This window comes from Colobus angolensis, unplaced genomic scaffold, assembly GCF_000951035.1.
Source record: "Colobus angolensis palliatus isolate OR3802 unplaced genomic scaffold, Cang.pa_1.0 Scaffold37, whole genome shotgun sequence".
NCBI classification, from domain to species: Eukaryota; Metazoa; Chordata; class Mammalia; order Primates; family Cercopithecidae; genus Colobus; species Colobus angolensis.
The window spans coordinates 9,028,816-9,052,197 of record NW_012117043.1 but is presented as its reverse complement, the minus strand read 5'-3'; the positions used below and the strand labels follow the sequence as shown (position 1 = coordinate 9,052,197).

The window sequence follows — 23,382 nt, the reverse complement described above, 5'->3', positions numbered from 1 at the left end:
AAAGAAAATGCAGAAATCACCATCTTCTGTGTCGCTCGCGCTGGGAGTTGGAGACTGGAGCTGTTCCTATTTGGCCATCTTGCTCCACCCCCCCAAATTTTAGTATTTTTAATCCACAACATAAGTTAAGGAAATTGGGTCTTCAGTCTTAATATGGTGGTCATCACTGAACTGTATTTTTTGGTGGTTTTCCTAATAAAGCTCCTGAATTCATTTAGCAATGTGAAATACCTAACAATAATTCCAACAATACTAACAACTGTTTATTTAGTAGCTATTTATTACAATACTTGTATCTAAAAGAAGAAAAGTAATGTATTTGAATAAACAGTAAGTACAAGTATATTGTGTTTGCTTAAGAAAAGGCAGGGTAATAATTGTTTTCCAATTGGTGCACAATAATGCCCTGAAGTCGTCTCAGTAAGTTTTGATATCCTAGTTTCTTATTTCCTGGCAGCGGCCTCTGTGCCATCTTTTTGAGGTGCTACTCCATTTAAAAGCTCTTGATTAAGTTTATATGATTGACAGATAATGTGAAAGGAAAACAAATCATTTATCAATAGAAGGCATTTATTAATTCAAGTAATATTTATCAAGATCAGGGCCAGCTTCATGAAAATATGACCTGTGCAGTCACATAAGACCCTGCTCTTAAAAGAGGCCCCTCACTTAGGATGTAGGACACGCAAGCCCCTAAATTGGGGCTTAGTCCAGGAGGATTCTTGGCTTGGCCCAGAAAAGAATTCCAGGGCAAGCTGGTGGTGTTAAACAGCAACTTTTATTGTAGTGGCATTGTACAGTAAGCAGCAGAGATACTGCTTCTTGCAGAGTGGGGCTACCCCATAGGCACTGTGCCCAGAATAGCAGCTTAGAGGCAGTTTTGCACTCATAGTTATACCCACTTTTAATTATATGCAAATCACGGGACAGTTTATGCAGAAATTTCTAGGATGAGTGTGGTAGCTTCTAGTTTGTAGAGTCATTGCCATGGAAAGGGGTGGTAAGGTCTTTGTGTTGCCAAGGTGATAGTAAACTGATGTGGCACACCGGTGGCCATGTCTTATGGAAAGCTGCTTCTATCCAGGAACTTTTTAGCTGATCCTCAGTTTGGTTCCAACTCCTGATTCCTACCCCACTTAGATAAGCCCTGTGTTTATTTAATGCTCTACTGTCAGCATCTTGAAATTCTTTTTTGTTTTTAAGACGGAGTCTCACTCTGTTGCCCAGGCTGGAGTGCAGTGACATGATCTCGGCTCACTGCAACCTCTGCCTCCCAAGTTCAAGTGATCTTCCTGCCTCAGCCTCTTGAGTAGCTGGGATTACAGGCACATACCACCATGCCCTGCTAAAAGTTCTTAATAATTATTTAACATGGGGCCTTGCATTTTCATTTTGTATTGGGCCCTGCAATTTATGCAGCCAGTCCTGGTCAAGATTTAAATAGATATATAGATACACATACAGATACAGATAGAGGCACAATATTATATCTCAAGTGCACTGACTGACAGTCTCACATGATTCAGGCCAAAGCACAGTTTAATTATGTGATTAAAGGCAAAGGCATAAAACTCGGGAAAGTACAAAAGTGGAGAGCCTTTAGAGCCTTTACTTTTAACCTTTAGAAGGTTAAAGGTAAGAGATGAAGGAAAAGGCAAATTCAGGTCTCCTGAGAATAGTCAGGTTAAGTGAAATATGACCAAAACTCCAAACTTGCTACCATAGCCCGTCAGACCCTAGGAAATCCAGACCCTGTCTACTTCTCTAACCTTATCTTCTACCACTCTCTCCCTGTTCACCACGCTCTGTTTGCACTTCTTTCTTTTCTGTACACACTTCTTTCTTTTCTGTAAACACCTCAAGTTTGTTTTACTGCCCTCAAACCTTTTCTCTGCCTGGAATGTTTTGTCCCTCAGCTTTTTTCACAGCTGACTTATTTGGATCTTAGCTGGGACACCATCCCCAGTCTAAATTAGCCCTTCTCTCCTTAGTCACATTTGCTATCTCCTTTCAGTATCTGAAATCTATTTCATTTAATTGTATCCTTTTTTACTGTTTTTCTCCCACCACTAGAATGTAAATACCAAAAGAGCAATGATCTTGACTTGTTTCCCATAATATCACAAGCCCTTGGTGTGATACCTGCACATAATTGTACTGAGTTAAACTTTTGGTGGATGAATGCATGCATGAAAGCAAACAGAAGGCAGGTAGCCTAAGGAAATTTCTGAGAGCAGTGAGCTGTTGTGCTAATGAAGACTCCTTTCAAGAAGACTAAGACTTTCTTGGAAGTAGTTTTCTGATGTTTCCCACTGAGTTGGGCTATGTGTTACAGGCAGATGCTTACGCATCCTGAAATAGGACGAGTTGTCCCATAGAACTGATGTTAATGGTTTCTTTGAATAAACATAGAAATTGATTCTCCCGTTGTTAAAACTTGAGAAAGTCAAATTTGTCTTATCTGAGTTACTTTCTCAAGAAACCAACAATCAAGCCTCCCAGGTACTATCAAGGAACTGAAACTTACCAGATCATTGCATCTGGACAATATGATACCAGACCCCTCACCCATCATGACTACCTAACCCAGGGGTACCCAGTCCCTAGGCTGCAGACTAGTGTCTGTCTGTGGCCTGTTAGGAACCTGGCCACACAGCAGGAGGTGAGTGGAGCGCGAGTGAGCATTACCACCTGAGCTCCACCTCCTGTCAGATCAGTGGCAGCATTAGATGCTCATAGGGGTGAGAACCCTATTGTGAATTGTGCATGTGAGTGGTCTAGGTTGTATGCTCCTTATGAGAATCTAATGCCTGATGATCTAAGGTGGAGCAGTTTCATCTTGAAACCATCCCCCATCCTGGGTTCCATGGGAAAATAGTCTTCCACAAAACTGGTCCCTGGTACCAAAAAGGTTGGAGACCGCTAGCCTAACGAATCACTTGCTACCTGTTGACCAACTCCTCTTCCTTACCCTTCCCTAATTCCTGTTTTCCCACACATAGTTACATTTTTTTTCCTGCCATATAAGCCCCTAATTTTAGCTAGTCAGGCAGAGGGATACAAATTTCCCATCTCCTTGGCTGCAGCACCCAGTTAAAGCCTTCCTCCCTGGCAATACTCCTTCTTTCAGTGATAGCAAGCAACAGGACCTAAACCGAACCCCTGGCATTTTGGTAACACCCCCAAGACAAATGAGCAGCATTTCTGCACTCCTTAGATTTTTGAAAGAAAAAGAAACATGCACTAGCAAAGGGAATATTGCCTTTGGGTACAGAATAAAAGAGAATAAAATACAGTTGACCATCAGTATCCACAGGTTCCACATACACAGATTCAACCAATCATAGATTGAAAATGAACGTCAGGCCTCAACAGCTGTGTCTTTACTGAACATGTACAGACATTTTCTTGTCATCATGCCCTAAATAATATAGCATAACATACTTACGTTGTGTTTGGTATTACAGGTAATCTGGGGTGATTTAAAGTATAGGAGAGGATATGCATAGGTTATGTGCAAATACTACATCATTTTATATCAGGGACTTGAATATCTTCTGATTTTGGTATCTGCAGGGTCCTGGAACAAGTTCCCTGAAGATACTGAGGGATGACTATAACTCTTTGATCTTTTATATTTTGGTTTCCTGAAACTTTTATGTTATTTAAAAATGATCAGTTAAGTTTAGCCAAGGGAAAATAGTCATTCCTGATTCTGCCAATTTTCTTAAACAACCTTAGGATTATATAAATAGCTGATATTATCTTGAAGAATCTCTGCTGTGATAAGATATAAAGCAAGTTAGCAGTTTCTAAATGCTGTCATTTTTTGTCTCCTCAAGTATAATACATCTAACTTTATAGGAAGAAATATTTACATTTTTAATACTAGCTTTAGTGAATAAATAAATAGTAGGCATTTTAAAAAGAAAATCTTTCCCTCAAAAAACACTGGGGGACTTGTAGTTTAATAAGCCTATCATAAAATTTTTTATTTGTAGAGCCAAGAAAGAACCTTTAAAGATCATTTGATGAGTGATTTTGACATCGTACATATGAAGAAACTATGGATTCTCCAGAGTAAGTGTCTGCTCAGAGTCATATGGCTAGTGGGCATCTACCCTCTAGACCAGTACTCTTCCCAATGCAATAAAAAAGCCATGAAATATATGTACTGTGTAATATGTACTATGAACTTCTTTGCTATGAGTCGTCTTTCTTTTTAAATTATAGCAGAAAATAAGTGTATTTATTTCTACTGCCTGTCAATTTGCTTACAAAGGAGTTGTCATAAGAAGTTATTTAAAGGATATAACTGATTTTCTTTGGGAAACACCAGATCTATGTTATTTTCTCTTTTAAATTGCAACATTTGTTGATACCTTAGCAAATGAAGATGAAAGGAGAAAATGACATAAAGGTAAAATAACATTAAAGGAGACAGAAATAGCTGATTTTAATTATTAGATGCCAAGAAGGTACACTCAAACCTGGTAACTTTTTTGGTGTTTTTCCTTCTTTATCCAAATAATATATCAAAGTATATATCCTTGTTGTAAGCCATTCAAAAAATAAAGAATAATTTAAAGAAGGTAATAAAAATAACAGTAAATAAAAATAGTAGTTCCAGTTGTCAGTTATTGTTTATATTTTATTGTATATTTTTAATAAATGTAATTTTGAAAAATGAAATTATTCTATACATTCTGTTTTTACCTTGCTGTTGTTTTTTACTAGACCATTTTTGATGTTTGATGTTTACATAGTATTGTTTTACATCATTGTACTGTAATTATTTAACCAATTATCAATTTTACATATTTTTGAAGTTTCTGATATTTTATAATTACTAACTATTCTGTAATGATACTTATGAACTAACAAATACTTCTGTGTGTTTGCTGAATCACTCCTTGCCAACCGCAGAGTATTAAAATGAACTAGTATCCTGCCTCTGGTAGACAAACTGTGGATTTGGATTTCCTACCTTTACTGATATCCCGTTTCCCCAGGTGCCCCTCATGAAAATGTTTTTGTTCTTTCACTTTTTCTAATCCTCTTTTTCTTTATGGTTCATAATTGTTTATTAAATGTGCTGAATTTTCACTGTTAAGGGATATTTTACAAACCATACTTACCTAGTATTTTTAGATACTTCTGACCCCAGCCATATCTTCCTTTTTGAACATAAAATCAAGGAGTGCCCTATGTGTCCTTATTGCTCTATCAGGAATCTGGTTACTTTATACAGTGTGTGAACCCAAGAAAGAAATTAAATCTCTCCTTTTGGCCCCTGGAAAAGCTAACAGTGCTCTCTGCTAAGAAAAAGCCTCCTTTAACCCCTTCCTTTTCTTTTGTTCCCTCACTAACAATATAAGCATAAGCCCTCATACGCAATATGAGCTGAAATTCCCCAGTCTACAGCCATACCACCCTGAACATGCCAGATCTGTCTGAAAATCCCCATTTTATCGAGATAATTTAATGTATCTTTAGAGACTTAGATAGCCAATAGCTTCTGACAAAGCACTTTTCTTATGAGCTTTTTAACACTTTTATTATGAAGAGATTGTTTGGACTTAGCATTAAAGCAACAAATCTTGCCTTCATTGGTATCATACTGTCCTTCCGTTCCCTTCTTGTGATCATTTCACTTTAGACAAACAACTAAAAAGACATTAGAGCTCTTGACCTTACAGCTCGTTAAATACTTCAAAGTAAATATAAATGTACTTTGGCAAGGAAGGATGGGAATTAGGCTTTTGCTTACAAAGCCTTTATACGTCTATTCTAAATGTATTATTTTAGACTTTGTAATGATAGCTCAATAAATTGTCTAGTTATTTGTTTGTGACAGGTGTCTATGTGTGTGTGTTGAAGTGTTAAGTAAAATGCACTTGTACGTAAACCAATATATTACAGTTACATAATTTTTAACAAAAATATAACACGTATGAATTGTGCCTGGTTTTTTCTTCCACTGCTTTGTTAGTAACATTTTTAAATGAAGACATATATATAATCATATAATCAAGCAGAATTTGGGGTGGGAGGGAAATTATTTTCTAGAAGATGATACACTTAAAGCTTTCCCAAAACATTTTTTGTTATTTACAAAATAGTGTATTTTTAAAAGGCATTAAATTAACAATAAAAATAATAATAATACCTAGGAAGTAACTAAATAAGAAATGTGCAACTGTTACCAGTGCAGGGTCTTGACTACAAGTCGTCCAGGTTCTTGGCATTTTGAACAAAGATTTGGACAAAATGCATAAACAAAGCAATGAAAGAATGAAACAATGAAAGCATAGATTTACTGAAATGAAAGTACTCTCCACAGAGTGGGAGCAGGCTAGACCAAGTGGCTCAAGAGGGCTGGTTACAGAATTTTCTGAGGTTTAAACTTTCTCTAGCGGTTTTCCATTGTTTACTTGGTTACACCCTATGCAAATGAAGGAGTGGCCTCCAACCAATCAGAAGTACTTTCCATTTTTCATCTGCCAGGCAATGCAAAGGGAGTAGCCTCTGATCCTTTTGTGGAGAGGTAGGGTTCTCCTTTTGATTCAGTTCTAGGAAGTCAGCGCCAATCGGCCTTAGGCTCCCTGCCTCCAAACCCTATTCTCCTGCCTCACAAGGTCACTATGAAGGCAACTTTAAAACACCATAGAAACAAGCTTGTCCCACCTGTGGCCCATGGGCTGCATGCAGCCCAGGACAGCTTTAAATGTGTTCCAATGCAAATTCATAAACTTTCTTGAAACATGAGATTTTTTTGCATTGTTGTTGTTGTTGTTGTCGTTGTTGATTTGTTTTTAAGCTCATCAGCTATCATTAGTGTTAGTGTATTTTGTGTGTGGCCTAAGATAATTCTTCTTCCTCCAGTGTGGCCTGGGGAAACCAAAAGATTGGCCACCCCTGCTATAGAAGGTCACAAGAGAAGATTTGAACAAATGGAAAGTGATACCAAATTCTTGGATAGGAAGACTCAAAATAACATCATAGATAACAATACTTCTTCAGTTAATTTGTAAATTTAGTATGATCCCCTTACAAATAGCATTGTTTTGTTTTTTAAACAAGATAAGAATACTTTGAATTTAATGTGTAAAAATAAACAACCAAAAACAACCAGGGAAACTTGGTTAACAAAAGAACAAATGAGAGGTGATTGGCCTTACTAGATATGATAATACCTCTGTAATTAAAATAGAATGGCATTGGTGTACAAATAAACAGGCTAACAAAAGGCCCAGAATAAAAATTACAGAAGTAGACCCAAAACCCTTAAGAGATTTTATATATGAAAAAAGTTGTATCTCAAAATGGTGGGGAAAAGATGGGTTATTTAATAAATGTGGTTGAGACAATGGGGTGGTCTTCTTGGGAAAAATATGAGTTGGATCTGTACTTTATATTACAATGGATTCCAAATGGATCAAATATTTAAAAATGAAGCCGTAAGAGTACTAGAAGAAAATATGACAGAATTCTTTATAACTTTGGAGTGGGCAAAGAGTTTCTAATTTGACCGAAAACCTGGAAATCATAAAAGATTCATAAAGTTAGCCACAAACTTTTGCGTAACAAAAAGCCTATAACCCAGAAGAAAAGTGTTGGGGGCGGGGGATATATTTGCAATTCTTAGTGCTGATAGAGAATTTCTGTAAGATTTAAGAACTCCTAGAAACTGAACAGAAAAAGACCTAACAATAAATAGAAGAACTGGCCAAAAGTGTTAAAAAAAACACACAGTTCACATAAAAGGAGATACTGAATGCTTGTTAAAGCATAAAAAACTCTTCAGCTTCACTCCAACCACCTTGAGATACCATTTTCATCAATAAGACTGACAAAAATCCAAAAGTTATTTAATATACCATAGTGGAGAAAATTCACAGTAACAGGCACTATTGTTGGTGACATAGTAAATTAGTACAACACTGACTGGGGAACATTTGACAATTTCTATCAATTTCATTATGGCATTTTTGTAATTTCATTAAATTAATATTTACTATAATTTCTGGCAGAAGATATTTTTATCCCTTTTATTTTCTTTATTTTTTGTCCAGTGAAAAGAACTGCTTTTATTGAATACCATGTCTGAGAATATAAATTACTAAGTCTTACTCAAACATCATATGCGTTATGGGCTGATTTTTTTTTATCTGATGAGATTTCTAATTATATGGGATGAAGATTGTTTTAATGAGATCATAAGTAAACAGATTTATCAAAGAAAAGCTCTAATTTAAGTTTTCTGGAATAGATTCATCTTATACAACAAGATTTTTTTTTCTCCAATGTTCTACTTTCTCTGTTTTTGCTGACCTGTTTCCCTCTTATGATTCACCAAACTAGAATAACAATACATTTGTCTTCAATGTACATATTTTTAGTAAAAGAACAGAATGTTTTCCTTCTATGCTATTTATTAATTATGGGAACTTGAGGGTGGTGTGTGTGTGTGTGTGTGTGTGTGTGTGTGGTGTGTATGTAACATTACTAGAATCCCTGTTGGTTGAGGGCCTTGCAAGCTTGTATAAAGAAAGAGTAGGAAGCAGGCAAAGGAGAGGGAAAGGACAGGCATGTTATGATATTTAAGGACATGACAATGAGTACCTTGTTAATACAAAAAATAAGCCCACTGTTGGGATGGATAAGATTAAACTCACTTCTGTTTAATCAGTAGTGTCATCTTTATATAAAAGAGATAACACATTACTAGTCTTACTCTCTCATTCTACTTTTTTGGTGAATCAAGATTTTTACCTGAATTAATTTTCCACCATACTGTAGTAGAAACAGCTTGGGTTTGGAGCAAGAAAGAGCAGGATTCAAACTCTACTTTACAACTGGCCTGTGACAATGGACAAGTCACATACTTTCTGTATGACTTATTTTTCTTTTGCATAAAATTGGGTTAATAATACCTCCCTTGTGGGGTTCTTGTGGGAAGAAAATCCTGTGACATGGTGCCTGGCTGTATTTGTTTAATGATGACTTAGATCCCAGGTTACTCAGCCTTTCTCCATACTCCCTGTGTATACTGCTGTCAGAGCACTTCGCCCCTCCTGATCTCATCTCATCTCTAGCACTTAGGACACTGCCAACATGTTAAGTGAATGGAATAAACACCTAAATTTTCTTTTATACCTTAAAATAGAAATGTTTTAGAATGTCTTGTTAAGTATATTATATGGAATGTGTTGTACAGTAGCATTTATGCATCATTAGACTTGGATTTGTTCCCAGGGGACCTGGGGACCTGTGTCCAGTTAGAACAGCTCACCAAAGATGAGGATCTTACTCACTTTGGTACCAGTAGAAAGACTGCTCAATTTTTCACATCTGTTTTTCAGCAACGTGCTACTATGCCTACCTTACTTAATATGAGGAGATGCTAAGAGGTTAGGCAGTTTTTCTAATGCCATATTACTAGCGCATGGCAATATTGCCATTTGAGCTCTGCATTTCTTTTCTTTTCTTTTTTTTTTTTTTTTAACTTAGGTCTAGTACATTTTCCACAATATTGAATAAATACATTTGGAATACATAGTATGTGAAACATAGTGCCAATTAATGGTAGTTACTATCATTATTGTTATATGAGAATGACCTCTCTTGAGGTTTGAGAATCGGCTCCATGCATGCATTATTAAAGCAGTGTATAATGAACTTATGCAAACTTAGTTTTAGAATTGAACTCTCTTCCATGACTATATCAGTCTTGTGGACAGCCGCGGTGGCTCTTGACTCTGAGTGACTGCTAGTCAAAGCCCAAGGATTGTAAGCTCCTCCCTCAGGTGGCCCTTCTTTTCCTCATGGGTACTGAATAACTTTCTTACTTCATGGTCATGGGACTTTTGCTACCGACATTGTGGCTTGGTGGCTTCATTTCTCTGGCTGTTGTTGATCTGCATGCTTCCACGGTTCCTGTTGCTTGCTACTACAGAGGCTGTGAAGTCAAAATGTGTTTTTACCACCCAGACCAGTGAATATATCGCTATGTTAGGGTCTCAAAAGTAGTTGTTTTGTGTTTGGGGCCCATTCAGTTCATTTACAGAAGAATCTATGATTTCTTCTGCATACAGTGGTTGAAGAAAAGATAGAATGATCCTCTTGATTTTAATCCTCAATGTCTCAGTTTTGTTCTGCCTAGAACTTTTTGTTTCTGAGTCCTCAGTTTCTCTGGGATTCTTTAAGATACATTCCTCCTGCACCTGTTTCCCAGGCCAGAATTTTGTTGGGAATCAGTTGCTGATGTGCTGCTTTTCAGAGGATATCACCTTTCTTTAGCTTAGTATGCCATACAAATATTGCCATTATGTGTGCTCAGACTTAAAAAATGTTTAAGAAGCACTGCCCTAAATTTTAGCTTCTTCAGCCCTCTTGGTACCAATTATCACCCAACCATCTATTTTTTATCTTCCAGAAACTTGTTCAAAATTTTTATCCAGTGGCTCTTTTCCCATTTACTCTTCAACATTCTGAGTTTATACTGTTTGTAACTCTTTACCCTAAGACTTTCATATTAGTTGACTCTTGGGAGGGAAAGAAGATATATGCCAAGGTCAAGATGCCATTTTTAACTGAAAATTGGTTTTTTTTTAAGTTTAACTTTATTAAGCTATAATTGATTTACAACAAACAGCAGATATTTAAAGTGAGACAGTTTGTTGCATTTGACATGTGTGTCCATTTGTGAAATCACCACAATCAAGGCACCCCCTGTACCTTTGTAGAAACCGAGACTTGGAGAAGCCCGAACTTTCAAATGAGAACCCAGGCCTATCAGATCTCAAGGTCCATCCTGTAGACTATAACCTGAGTTCTAGTTAGGAGGAGAAGCAGATTAAAAAAACACTATTTTTCATTTGTGAGGGAAAACCACACAGTCCCTGAATCTAGCTCCTCATTTCTTCAGGAAGAGAGTTGTACTAAATGATCCTAGTGTCTTTATCAACTTTAAGTTCCTTTGCTTCATTCATGTTTCTTATAAAAAGGTGGTAAATCTCTGTTCAAATACAGTTTGTTTTAATTTAATGAAACTGCACTATTCTCTGTAATTTACACAGTGGAACAATATAAGACATTAAAAGCATATTTTTTTCTCTTCATAGGAAAGCCATTTAAGAAGTTCCTGGAATAATATTAGTCAGAGTATTATAGGATCTGCAGGAAGTGCCTCAAGATAGTTGGTAAGATAATAAGAATTTAGTTTTTTTCAAATGCATTGCATAATTACTTTTCTATAAGCTTCATAGCCTTGTGCTCGCCGGAGACATTTTCCTCAATCTTTAATTATTATATAATTTTTAAGCTTACCAAGGGTGGAAGTTGTAATAATTACCTAAAGCTTAGCTGTATTCTTCACTTTTGCCAGAGAATGAAGACTTTCTATAGATATGGATATTCATAATGATATAAACATATACCTATCTAATGAGCTGTCTTTACACTTCTCAGATGTTATTGTCAATAACTAAAATGCCATAACTCAAAATACATACAATACATCTGACATCTATACACAGGCTTATATTATTTATGTGCCAAGTGTATATAATGTTTTAATGAACAGTTGGAATCAAATTTGACAATTTTAAGACCTGACAATTTATTTTCTACTTCTTCAATCCTAGGAAAAGAAGAATTTCTAGACTCTTCATCAAGATCTTCATTTATACAGCTGTTAAATCCAAGGCTACTGTGGTGAAAGCATGAATAAAAATACATCTACTGTAGTACCATCCACTCTACTTGAAAAGTAACTTTTAAATTTAATACATTTTGAAATATAGTTTGAAATATGTAAACTATTAATGAACATTTGATTAAAAGTTTTTTTACATCTAGCTCTCTAATGTGGTCTAGGATAGCAGTAATGAGTAGTAAGTAAAGTAATACATTGAATTACCTTTCAGTGTATAGAACACAATCTGCATTCTCTTTAAAGTCATCTGTACAGGGCATGCCTGTAGTCCCAGCTGCTTGGGAGACTAGGACAGGAGGATAGCCTGAGGTTAGGAGTTTGAGGCTGTAGTATGCTATGACTGCACCTGTTAATAGCCACTGCACTCCAGCTTGGCAACATAGCCAAGACTCTGTCTCTAAAAATAATAAAAAATAAACAATTATAAAATTTATTTTTAAAAACTCTTCTGAGATTTCTTTTTTAAATTTTGACTTTTTAATATCTATAATATTTTATAATTCTATTAAAAAATTTGATAAAATTAACTCTTGGTGACTAACAAACCACCCTAAAGCCCCTTAAAACAATAAGCATTTATTCTTTCTCATGATTCAGTGGGTTGGTTTAGCAGTTCTGCTCTATACCAGATAATGTAGGATGGCCTCATTTACATCTTGTGAGGCCTCAGCTAGGAAGGCTGAATGGCTGAGGTCTCTTTAGAACTAGTCTGTCATTCTTCAGGAGGCTGGCTCAAGCTTTTTGCCTGGTGGCAGAAGCACAGGTGTTTTCCAAATATCCATTTTCCTCACATTTGCTGGTATCCCATTGGCCAAAGCAATTTAAATAACCAAGTAAAAATTCAGGGAGTGGAGATATAGACTTAGGTTTTTTTGTTGTTGTTTTTTTTTTGAGACGGAGTCTGGCTGTGTTGCCCAGGCTTGAGTGCAGTGGCATGATCTCGGCTCACTGCAAGCTCTGCCTTCCAGGTTCACGCCATTCTCCTGCCTCAGCCTCCCAAGTAGATGAGACTACAGGCCCCCGCCACCATGTCTGGCTAATTTCTTTGTATTTTTAGTAGAGACAGGGTTTCACCGTGTCAACCAGGATGATATTGATCTCCTGATCTCGTGATCAGCCCGCCTTGGCCTCGCAAAGTGCTGGGATTACAGGCATGAGCCACTGCACCTGGCCTAGACTTAGCTTTTAATAAAAGGAAGCAGTAAAGTCACATTACCAAGATGCATACAGACAGGAATGGGAGGAATTGGTGGCCATTTTGAAAACATAAAACATACCTTTAACAAGGTATATTAAAAAAAATCTTGCTCTTAGTCTAGTCTTCACTGTGTGTCCTCATTCTCTTTATAAAAAGTTGTTTTTATTCTTGGTCCTTTTGTAGTGCTTCTTTTTGCTTATATATAAAATAAATATACACATATATAATATATGTACACATGATAATTATATATATATTTGGATTCCACTCCCCAGAATATTCTTAAGTAAAAGATATCATATATACTGTTTTGACTTTGCCTTTTTGTTTTAATGTATATCCTGGTGATCCCTTCATATCAATTTATAAAAATCTTCCTTGTTTTTTGTTATAACTGCATAATATTCTATGGTGTGGATGTACCATGGTTTATTCAGCCAGTACCTTATGGATAGACATTTGTATTGTTTGCAATTTCTGGTGAATACAAATTATGCCAAAATGAATAACCTAGCAGAGAAGTCATTTTCTATTTTTTGCCAGAGTATTTTTGGGATAGATTCCTAGAAATGGAATTGCTGGACCAGAGGGTTGATTTTTGTTAGAGGTTACCAATTTATCTCTTTAGAAGTTGTACCATTTTGCACTCCCACCAGCACTGTGCAAAAATGCCTCTTTTCCCATAGCTTTGTCATCAGAGTATGTTGTTGAAGTTTTAAATTTTTATTGGTCTGGTAGGTGAGTAGTAGTATCTCTGCAGTTTTAACTTGTAATTCTCTTATGAGTAAAGTTGAGCAGAACTATTTTTAATATTTAATGGGAAAAAAAGTATATAATCTAAAATTTTAACAATAGAAGAGTTTTAAAATAAGGTCCTAGTCGTGTATGTAAATTTTATGCTGCCATGAATATATAAATTTGTGTTTAAGAAGAACCTTTAACAACATAGACGTTGCTTATAATAATTCTAGGTAAGAAAAAAAATGAGATCTAAAACTGTTTAAGTAGTACGATAGCAATTCAGAAAATATATGGATATTCAGAAAATATATGGATAGATTTATACAGAAAAAATATTAGCAGCACTAAACTGCTGTGCTAATAACACTTTGTTGGGATTAGAAAAGTAAGTTCCTGTACTGAAACAATAATATATGCTGGAGATAGTTTGTGCCCTCAGTGAAGGACATTCACATTTGGAGGGTTTAAGAGTTAGTGGAGAGATCTAATAAGGCATCTTACTTCCCTTTCTACCTTCTCTTTCGTTTCTAGGCTTTACTCATTTATGTTTTTGCAATCTACTATCCCGTAAAGAATGGGTTTATTGGCCAGGGGTGGTGCCTCATGCCTGTAATCCCAGCACTTTGGGAGGCTGAGGGAGCGGATCACTTGAGGTCAGGAGTTCGAGACCAGCCTGGCCAACATGGTGAAACCCTGTCTCTACCAAAAATACCAACAATTAGCTGGGTGTGGTGGCACATACCCGTAATCCCAGCTATTCAGGAGGCTGAGGTGAGAGAGTCGCTTAATCTGGGAGGTAGAGGTTGCAGTAAGCCGAGATCACGCCACTGCACTCCAGCTGGGACATAGCAAGACCCGGTCTCAAAAAAAAAAAGAATGAATTTAGGGTGCATTTGGACCCTTGGACCCTGTCCTCTCTGCCTGTTTTCTAGCTGACTGACTATAGCCCTAGAAACCAGATAGACCTCACCAAATTAGAGCTGAATTCAGTATACCTGTAATACAGCTCTAAATGATGGTATACATGGAGAGCAAAATATCAAAAACAGGGAGTGCTATATGCTTTTTAAAAATTTTTCTTTCTTCTTTTTAGAAATTATTTTTTTGAATGCAACAGTTTTCTTAAAGATATTCTTAGAATTTCTATGGTGGAAGCTAAGAAAGCTTTTTCTAAAAACTATAATCATGTAAGATATAAAGTAACTCTTTTTTTAATAGTAGTTTCAGTTATTCAATGTTTTTGAAGATAGCTGGAAGTCCTATATTCAACAGTGGCTCTCATACAACAACAAAGTAGATTACATATCACATCTTGCCTCTGAGGTAAGACTGACTGGGCTCACTCTTGGGCCATCAAGTTAACCTACCTGAATTTTGGGTCCTTTAAAAAAATAAGGATAAGAATCTTAAGGATTTTATAAATATTAAATTAAATGTCATTATTTAGGTATTGTTTAGCACAATACCCAGTACATAATAAGTAAGCAGGCAGCCCTCAGTCTTATTTCAAACTTAATTCAAGTTTTGTTTGACCAGTAAACGTCTCTGGTCTGACCTGGGTATTCAGAAATGCAACTTGGATATTCCTTTTGCAGGACTTTTTTACAGTCCCTTCTTTTCAAATGGCATTGCTTTTATGTCTGGCAGAAATTACAGTTGAAACAAGTACTTTGTACCAAGAAAATATTCTTTCTAAATTAAAAAGATAAATTTTGAAATTCAAATGGAAGTCATATTAACTTTGCTTTAAATGGCCACAGACTTGTCTTTTAAAGCTACTTACTTAAAATATTTAGTTTTGAAATTCTTCAAGTAGTCTAATAACCAGATAAAAGCAAATCTTTTCCATCACCTTTAATAAATTTTTGTTCTACTCCAAAGAAATAAGCATTATCATTGTAAATTGTTTTTGTTTTGGTTTTGTAGATAAAATTAAAAGTATAGGCAAGCAAACTCATTTAATTGCTGTTATGTCACCATACTTTTAAAAATGTCATTGCTAGTAAGTACTAAGTATTTTGGGTTGTCTGGATCAGGGGTCCCTAACCCCTGGGCCGCAGACTGGTAGTGGTCTGTAGTCTGTTAGGAACCAGGCCACACAGCAGGAGGTGAGCTGAGGGCAAGCGAGCATTGCTGCCTGAGCTCTGCCTCCTGTCAGATCAGTGGTGACATTCAATTCTCGTAGGAGCACGAACCCTTTTGTGAACTGTGCATGTGAGGGATCTAGCTTGCATGCTCCTTATGAGAATCTAGTGGCTGATGATCTGTCACTGTCTCCCCTCACCTCCAGATGGGACTGTCTAGTTGCAGGAAAACAAGCTCAGGGCTCCCCCGATTCTACATTATTGTTAGTTATATAATGATTTTATTATATGTTACAATGTAATAATAAAGCGCACAATAAGTGTAGTGCATTTGAATCATCCCGAAACCATCGCCTCTTTGCACCCCCATCCCCTCTCCAGCTCCCATGGAAAAATTGTTTTCCATGAAACAAGTCCCTGGTGCCAAAAAAGATTAGGGGTCTAGATCTAAGAATTTGATTTAATAGGTGGTTAAAAGAAAAAAATAGGTACAGATCTCTAGACTAACCTGTGTGTGCTAATTTACTTTATCTTAGGGATCCTGCCTTTCAGATGATTACAATTACCAAGGAAACAGGCCTTGGCCTGAAGATACTAGGAGGAATTAACCGGAATGAAGGCCCATTGGTATATATTCAGGAAATTATTCCTGGAGGAGACTGTTATAAGGTAAAAATATGTCCCCTGCCCACCAAAAATACAAACAAAAAGACCTACCAGTGGTGAAGTTTATTTTTTCTTCTTTATTAGTGAATTTATATCCACTGTGACCATACCTCAGTGAAAAATAAAAAGGAACTAGGAGATAAGACTGTTGCCCTCAAGGAGCTTTAAACTAAGAAATAAATAGGTTATTCTTATATGAAAATAATAGATCTTTCTGACTGTAAGATAAGGTTATTATTTTTAAATTACATGTTATTCAACTTTTATCCTGTATCTGATTGAGAGAAATTATATTTGATGACATGTTGTCTTTCTACTACTTTGAGTTTTTAAATTAAGTTGGATCAGTAGAACTTTAATTACATTCATTTAGCCTCTACTAAATGCAAAACAAAACAGAAACAGCAAACAAAATCTACTAATTTCTGAATTTGCAGTTCTTGTTGAGCTAATGAGTGTTATCACTCATTTAAAACCAGAAAATGTCTTTTTTTAGGAATTAGAAAGTCTTACTCTCCTCTTCAATGTAAGAAATATGTTATATAATGAGCTCCCTTTCACTTTGGTTAGTAGGAAGCTGAGACCCAAATTTGAAGCACAACCCCGGCAATTTAACAAACTGGTTACTATATTTGAATTCTCATTCTTGGATTTCATTTGCTGTTTCTGTTTTACTAAAGTGATTATGTGTCATTTTTTGAAAATTGCATCCACTTTATTTTGGAGAGATATCAGATATAAAGAATTTAATAAAATTATATTAATAATTAATAAAATTAATAAAATATTCTCCATTTGATTGCCTCCATTTGATTTTGGAGAGATATCAGATATAAAGAATTTAATAAAATTAATAAAGAATTAATAAAATATTAATATCAAGCAATATAGCAAGAGAAAGGATCTTCTTCTTCTTTTGTTCTTGTTGTTTGGTTAAGTAAATAGTCCTACTACTTTTACCCACTGCCCCATCCATCCCCCACCACTGCAAACACTTTTTTACCAAGCAGTTTATCTTTTCAACTGGATTTTTTTGTCTTGTTAGGGAAAAATTCCGTTTTACCAATAACTTCCAAAATAGTTGTAGTAATTTCAATTGCTTTACGGTTGTTCAGATAATAAGGCCTGTTTTAAATGTACTTTCTAAGTGTTATATAGGCCAGGCATGGTGGCTAATGCCTGTAATCCTAGCTTTGGGGAGGCAGAGGCAGGAAGATTGCTTGAGCTCAGGAGTTTGAGACCAGCCTGGGCAACGTAGAGAGACTTGAACTCTATTAAAAATTAAAAAATCAGCGGGGCGTGGAGGCGCGTGCCAGTAGTCCCAGGAACTTGGAGGCTGAGGTGGGAGTATTGCTTGAACCCTGAAGATCAAAAGCAGTGAGGTGTGATCGTGCCACTGCACTCCAGCCTGGATGACAGAGTGAGACACTGTCTCAAAAAAAGTATTATTTAATAAGTTTAATGGTATAATTTTTTGGCCATTAAATTTAAATTATTAATCAACATATTTAAAAGCTAAATTTAAACAAATCCAAACAAACCAAAAATTGAATTTTTTTTCTTCCAAGAATTGAGGTGTTTCTTTTCTTTTTTTTTTTTTTCTTTTCTTTCAGACCAAGTCTCGCTCTGTCGCCCAGACTGGAGTGCAGTGGCACGATCTCGGCTCACTGCAAGCTCCGCCTCCCAGGTTCACGCCATTCTCCTGCCTCAGCCTCCATAGTAGCTGGGACTACAGGCGCCCGCCACCAGGCCCTGCTAATTTTTTGTATTTTTAGTAGACATGGGGTTTCACCGTGTTAGCCAGGATGGTCTCTTATCTCCTGACCTCGTGATCCGCCCACCTTGGCCTCCCAAAGTGCTGGAATTACAGGCATGAGCCACCGCGCCCGGCCGAGGTGTTTCTTTAGTGTTAAAGCTGAGAGGTGTGTGTGTATGTGTTCAATATAGCTAAGGCATTTCTTAAACTACCCTTGATATAATGCAGTAATAGATCAAGGTACCTAACAAATGATAAGAATTTGCTTGCTTGCTTGCTTTTTTTTTTTTTTTTTTTTTTTGAGACAGAGTCTCACCCTGTTGCCCAGGCTGGAGTGCAGTGGCACAATCTCGGCTCACTGCAACCTCCACCTCCCAGGTTCAAGCGATTCTCCCACCTCAGCTTCCCGAGTAGCTGGGATTACAGGTGTGTGCCAACACACCTAACTAATTTTTGTATTTTTAGTAGAGACGGAGTTTCACCATTTTGGCCAGGCTAGTCTCAAACTCCTGACCTCAGGTGATCCATCTGCCTCAGCATCGCAAAGTGCTGGGATTACAGGCGTGAGCCACCGCGCCTAACCTAAGAATTTGCTTTTAAGACGAGCATGAATTTGTGCTTGTTTATTACGATGAAAACTATTTGGAGTTAGAGTAATAAATTGATAGCAGTGGTGCTGAACGACTCTTTGTCTTCTGTCAGTGATAGCAAATTAAGGAATTATTCTTACATACTTTATCTTAGAATTTCATTGAAAGAAGTATTAAAAGGCAAAATTTTCTCATTGACTATATTCTCTACCTACCACTAGAGGGCAGCACAGAGCTATTAATGTTCTTTCTACCTGGTCATAGCTGACCAAAAACGGACAAGATAGAAAAAGGTGTAGGAGAAGAGGACCGGGGACAATGGCTCATGCCTGTAATCCCAGCGCTTTTGGAGGCCCAGGCGGAAGGATCCCTTGAGCCCAGGAGTTCCAGGTTGCGGTGAGCTATGACTGCATCACTACACTCCAGCCTGGGCAACAGAGCATCTCTAAAAATTAAAAAATAAAAAAAGTATAGAAGAGTAATTTTCTAGTGCTTACATTATTTTTAAATATTTTCTCAAGATGGAGAGCTGTATGCATATGCATATTTATTCTTCAAATACAAAATTGATATAACTATTTCAAAACAATGTATTAATAACGATACATTTACTGTATTCTAAATACTGGTTTAACATGTTATAAATTTCTAGTCTGCACAGAATTTCTACATAGTATAATCTGTAGAATAGGAAACACAAACTCATAAGGTTATCTTAATGAAGTTACTGAACTGAGTAACTGTTAATATTTTTTAAATGCATATGAATACTTTAACTTTCTGTAATTTTAACATTATACTGTTTCATAATTAACAATATAGGCAATCTCAAGCTTATAGCTAGATTATATTTCATTTATATTTGCAAATCTTCCAAACTGTAAGGGAGTTATTGGAACTCAGAAGGACTTTTCTTTAATTATTCATGGTTTGCCACCACGTACCCCAAATGTTTTCCTCCTGGAAAATATGAGAATGAAATACTGGTTTAGTAGAAGCAAAATATTATGTTTCTTTGAAAAACATATTCAGAGTTCAAATACGGGATATTATGAATACATCTTTTCAGTTCAAGTAGAACCGAGATTTCCTCAGCTCTAAGAGCTAGAGGCACCCTATAAATTGAGAACAACTATATTAGTTGCTAAAGTTAAGGAAATAAGAGAGGTCCAAGGCCCTTTTACCCTGTCAGCTAGTCCCATATCTATCTGGGGTCAATCCTAGACCCTTTTTCTGGCCTAGACACTCCTTTAACCTTTATACCCATATTCAATTCCCTGATCAACATTTTTGCTTGGACTTCTTAAGGGTGTCTCAAACTCAACATTTCTGAAGCTGAACTCATAACATTTACATCACACCATATTCTGCTCATCTCTTCCCAAACAGAGTCTCTTCCAGTTTACCTAGTCTTGGTGAAAGACAGCCAGGTACACAAAGTCAGAAAATTTATTTCCACTCCCATAACACTATTCGATTCATTAACACATACCATTGACTTTCTACTCTGTAAATATCTCTTGAATCCATCAGTCTTCTTGATCTTCATTCTCATCACTGGAGCTTAAACTGTCATCAGTTTTGAATCAGCTCTTTCAGTAACATTGTTTGTTCTCATGCGCCATATCTATTTCCCTCCCAACCTATATCTTACTAATATTTGGTTGCCTACAAGGTTTCATGTAGTGTGGCTTCTGCGCTCTCCTTCTCTGGCTCTCTATCACTATGCATTTTCTCAGTTCCTGGAAGGGGCCAATTTTTTTTTTTTTTCCATGTCATATGTTCCCTTAGTCTGGAAACAGCACTCCATTTTCTTTCCTGTATTATTTCGTTATCAATTCAAATACTAATGCCTAAGGATTGTGTTGCCTGCTTTTCCCCAGTCTAGGCTAGTTTTTATTTTTTCTATATATGCTTCTAACTCCTGTTCCTTTCCTTTGTGTCACCTATCTCAGTTTGTAATGATGTGTTTATATTTATGATTATTTAATCAACTCTGCCTGAACCACAAGACAGTGTTTCTTAAGGGCAAAGATGCTCTCTGATTTTATTCACAGGAACATTGTTGGTCTTTGATGTGGTGCCTGACACATACATACTTACTCAGTTTACATTTAGGAATGAATGGTGCCGTAGTCATTTTGTCACATTTCCGAGGATTTCTGATCTGCTTATTTACCCTTCCACTGGCACCATTTGGGCTCCACACCAAGGTACTTCCTCCTTGGGCCTTTGTGTCAGATTTCCGATAATACTTTAAAGTTCTCAAATGTTCGTTTTTATTTCTTTCTTTTGTTGCTGGTAATATAGGGAAAGTAGACAGAAATCAAAATTCTCTCTTCAAATCTGATAGTATATTTCATATTTTCTTCAGTTGGTTCTAAGACATACATTAAAACATACACATATAAGCTATGCATGCGCACACACACATATATAACATGCATATATCGGTATGTAATATACTTCTGAGTGTGTGTATATATGTAATTTTTCCTCTTCTATCTCTGAAATTATAGGTCTCACAATCAATGTCGTCATGTAATTGGTGGCATTGAAGTAGGACATATTTAACTTTCAGAGGAAATCTGTTTTCACGCTAAGGATAGTGCTGGAACCAGGGCTAAGGCTTTTAGATAAATAGCAGGATCAGGCCTCTGGATGGCAAACTATGAAGAAACCAGTCCCACTGGTGGGAGCTGAAGAAGTAGCAGCCAAGATGGTTCCCTTTGCAGTGTCACTGTCTTTATTCCTTTGCCGTTATAATTTCTGTCATAGCTACCCTAATTTCCTCAGACTGTTTCTTGGCCCCTTTTCACCTACTGTGAACTTACTGTGTACCTAGCACTGTGCCAGGGAAATAACCATGAAAAAGACAGAGTTCTAGTTCTGCCTAACTGAAAGAATCGGTGATTCTGGCCCACTAAAAGAATCATTACCCCTAGATTGGGAGTTGCTGATTTAGTATATTCTAACATGAAGGCAGGGAAAAGCGGATGTGTAAACATAAGGACCATACAGATTAAGTGCAATCCTTTAGGTAAGTAAAAGTGTTTTTTGAGCAAAAAGACACAACAATTAAGTAAATCCTGGGGAACTAGAGAAAACTTGCAGCAGAGATAGTGTTTGAATTGGGCTGTGAAGTTTAAGTCAGAGTTTATCGCAGAGAAGTGGGAGGGTAGATGGTGGCATTCTAGATGGGAATTCATATGTATAAAAACATTGAGGTTCGAAAAACCATGGCTGATTTGAGGCACATTCTCTGAGAGTAGAATGAAGAATTTATATGCTGGTGTGGAAGGTGGATGGTGAAGCTAGAAAAAATAAGTTGCAGTAAATTTGTTGTGCTGGGTTTGGGACGTTGAGGAGTTTCAACTTTTCCTACCAGTTGGCAACCACTGAAGGTTCTCAATCTGATGAGTAATATAATTAAATTTGCTATCAGTATGAAAATTGTCCACAACAGATATGGAAGTCTCATTCACCGCATCTTATTTAACATCTATAATGTGGTATAATTTACACGTTACTTAATTCTTAGAGCAACCTCGTGTTACATATATTTATCCCCATTCTACAGCTAAGAAAATGGAGCTTCATAAAAGCTAAACAACTTCCCTCAGTTCACAATAATAACTGGAGTTAAAAGAAGGTTCCTGTCAGTCTACATCTTGTAAAAGTATAGGAAAGGAATCTTAAGGCTTACAGAGGGACTGTTCCTTAGTATTAGGTATAATGAGTTAGTTAAATCAGAATTAGGCTGCATAGATGGTTTCTGATAATATTGAAATGTATTATTTAGAAAACTATATACCAAAGTCGTAATATAGAAATGAATAGTACTGGTCTTTTTTAACAGAAGTGTTTACGTGGTCAGGAATATATTATTATTTCAACATCTACATGAATGTCAATGTGAAAAATTCAGATCTGAAGTTCAACATGTGAAAGTGTTTGGCACATTGCCTCGCATGTCAGGTAGTTGCTCTGTACTTTATTTTCTGGTTTGAATAAAAAGAAAAGACAAAAACTGGGAAACTTATCTAACAACTACATTAACTCTTGTTCCTGATATGCTCTGTCTTATTCAGTTAGGCTAGCTATGAGCAAGTCAGGCCTTAGCAAAGGCAACACCAGGCAGCCAGTTAGAATTGTCATTATTAGCAGGACATGGCTAACAATATATGCACAGCCAACTAGGCCTTAATCACAGGGGGATAGCAGGTCTAGTAAGAAAGATGATGCTGAAATACGGGTAGGATCAATATAATTAAAATCCTTGACCAGGTGCAGTGGCTTTCACCTGTAATCCCGGAACTTTGGGAGGCCGAGGTGTTCCTAGGCTTGAGCCCAGGAGTTTGACACCAGCCTAGGCAATGTTATGAGACCTCATCTCTACAAAAAATTTTGAAAATGTAGAAATTTTGTTAAAAAAAAAGACCCTTGACTAAAGTTTTAAAAATTTCAATGTGGGATAACTGCACATTGAACAGTTTGGTGGGAGAAAATATGTAGGAATGCAGAGAAATTAAAGTAAATGAGTTTTGTATTCTGAAATAATCCCACAGTTGTTTGGCCCACTTTATCACAGAGTCAGAGCTTGATCAGCCTCATAGTGCTTGGTTTTT

At 36.5% G+C, this 23,382-nt stretch overlaps 1 protein-coding gene across 2 annotated transcripts in view; it reads left to right on the top strand.

Moving 5' to 3' along the window:
* Window positions 1–23,382, top strand: part of STXBP4 (syntaxin binding protein 4) — a 212,961-nt gene that overhangs the window by 17,061 nt on the left and 172,518 nt on the right. For both annotated transcript variants that reach the window (XM_011953762.1, XM_011953761.1), the window contains exons 2-4: window positions 11,127–11,204; window positions 11,649–11,773; window positions 16,279–16,411. In XM_011953762.1, coding sequence (XP_011809152.1) covers window positions 11,727–11,773; window positions 16,279–16,411 — 180 coding nt within the window. In that variant the 5' untranslated portion in view covers window positions 11,127–11,204; window positions 11,649–11,726. The remainder of the gene's footprint in view (window positions 1–11,126; window positions 11,205–11,648; window positions 11,774–16,278; window positions 16,412–23,382) is intronic.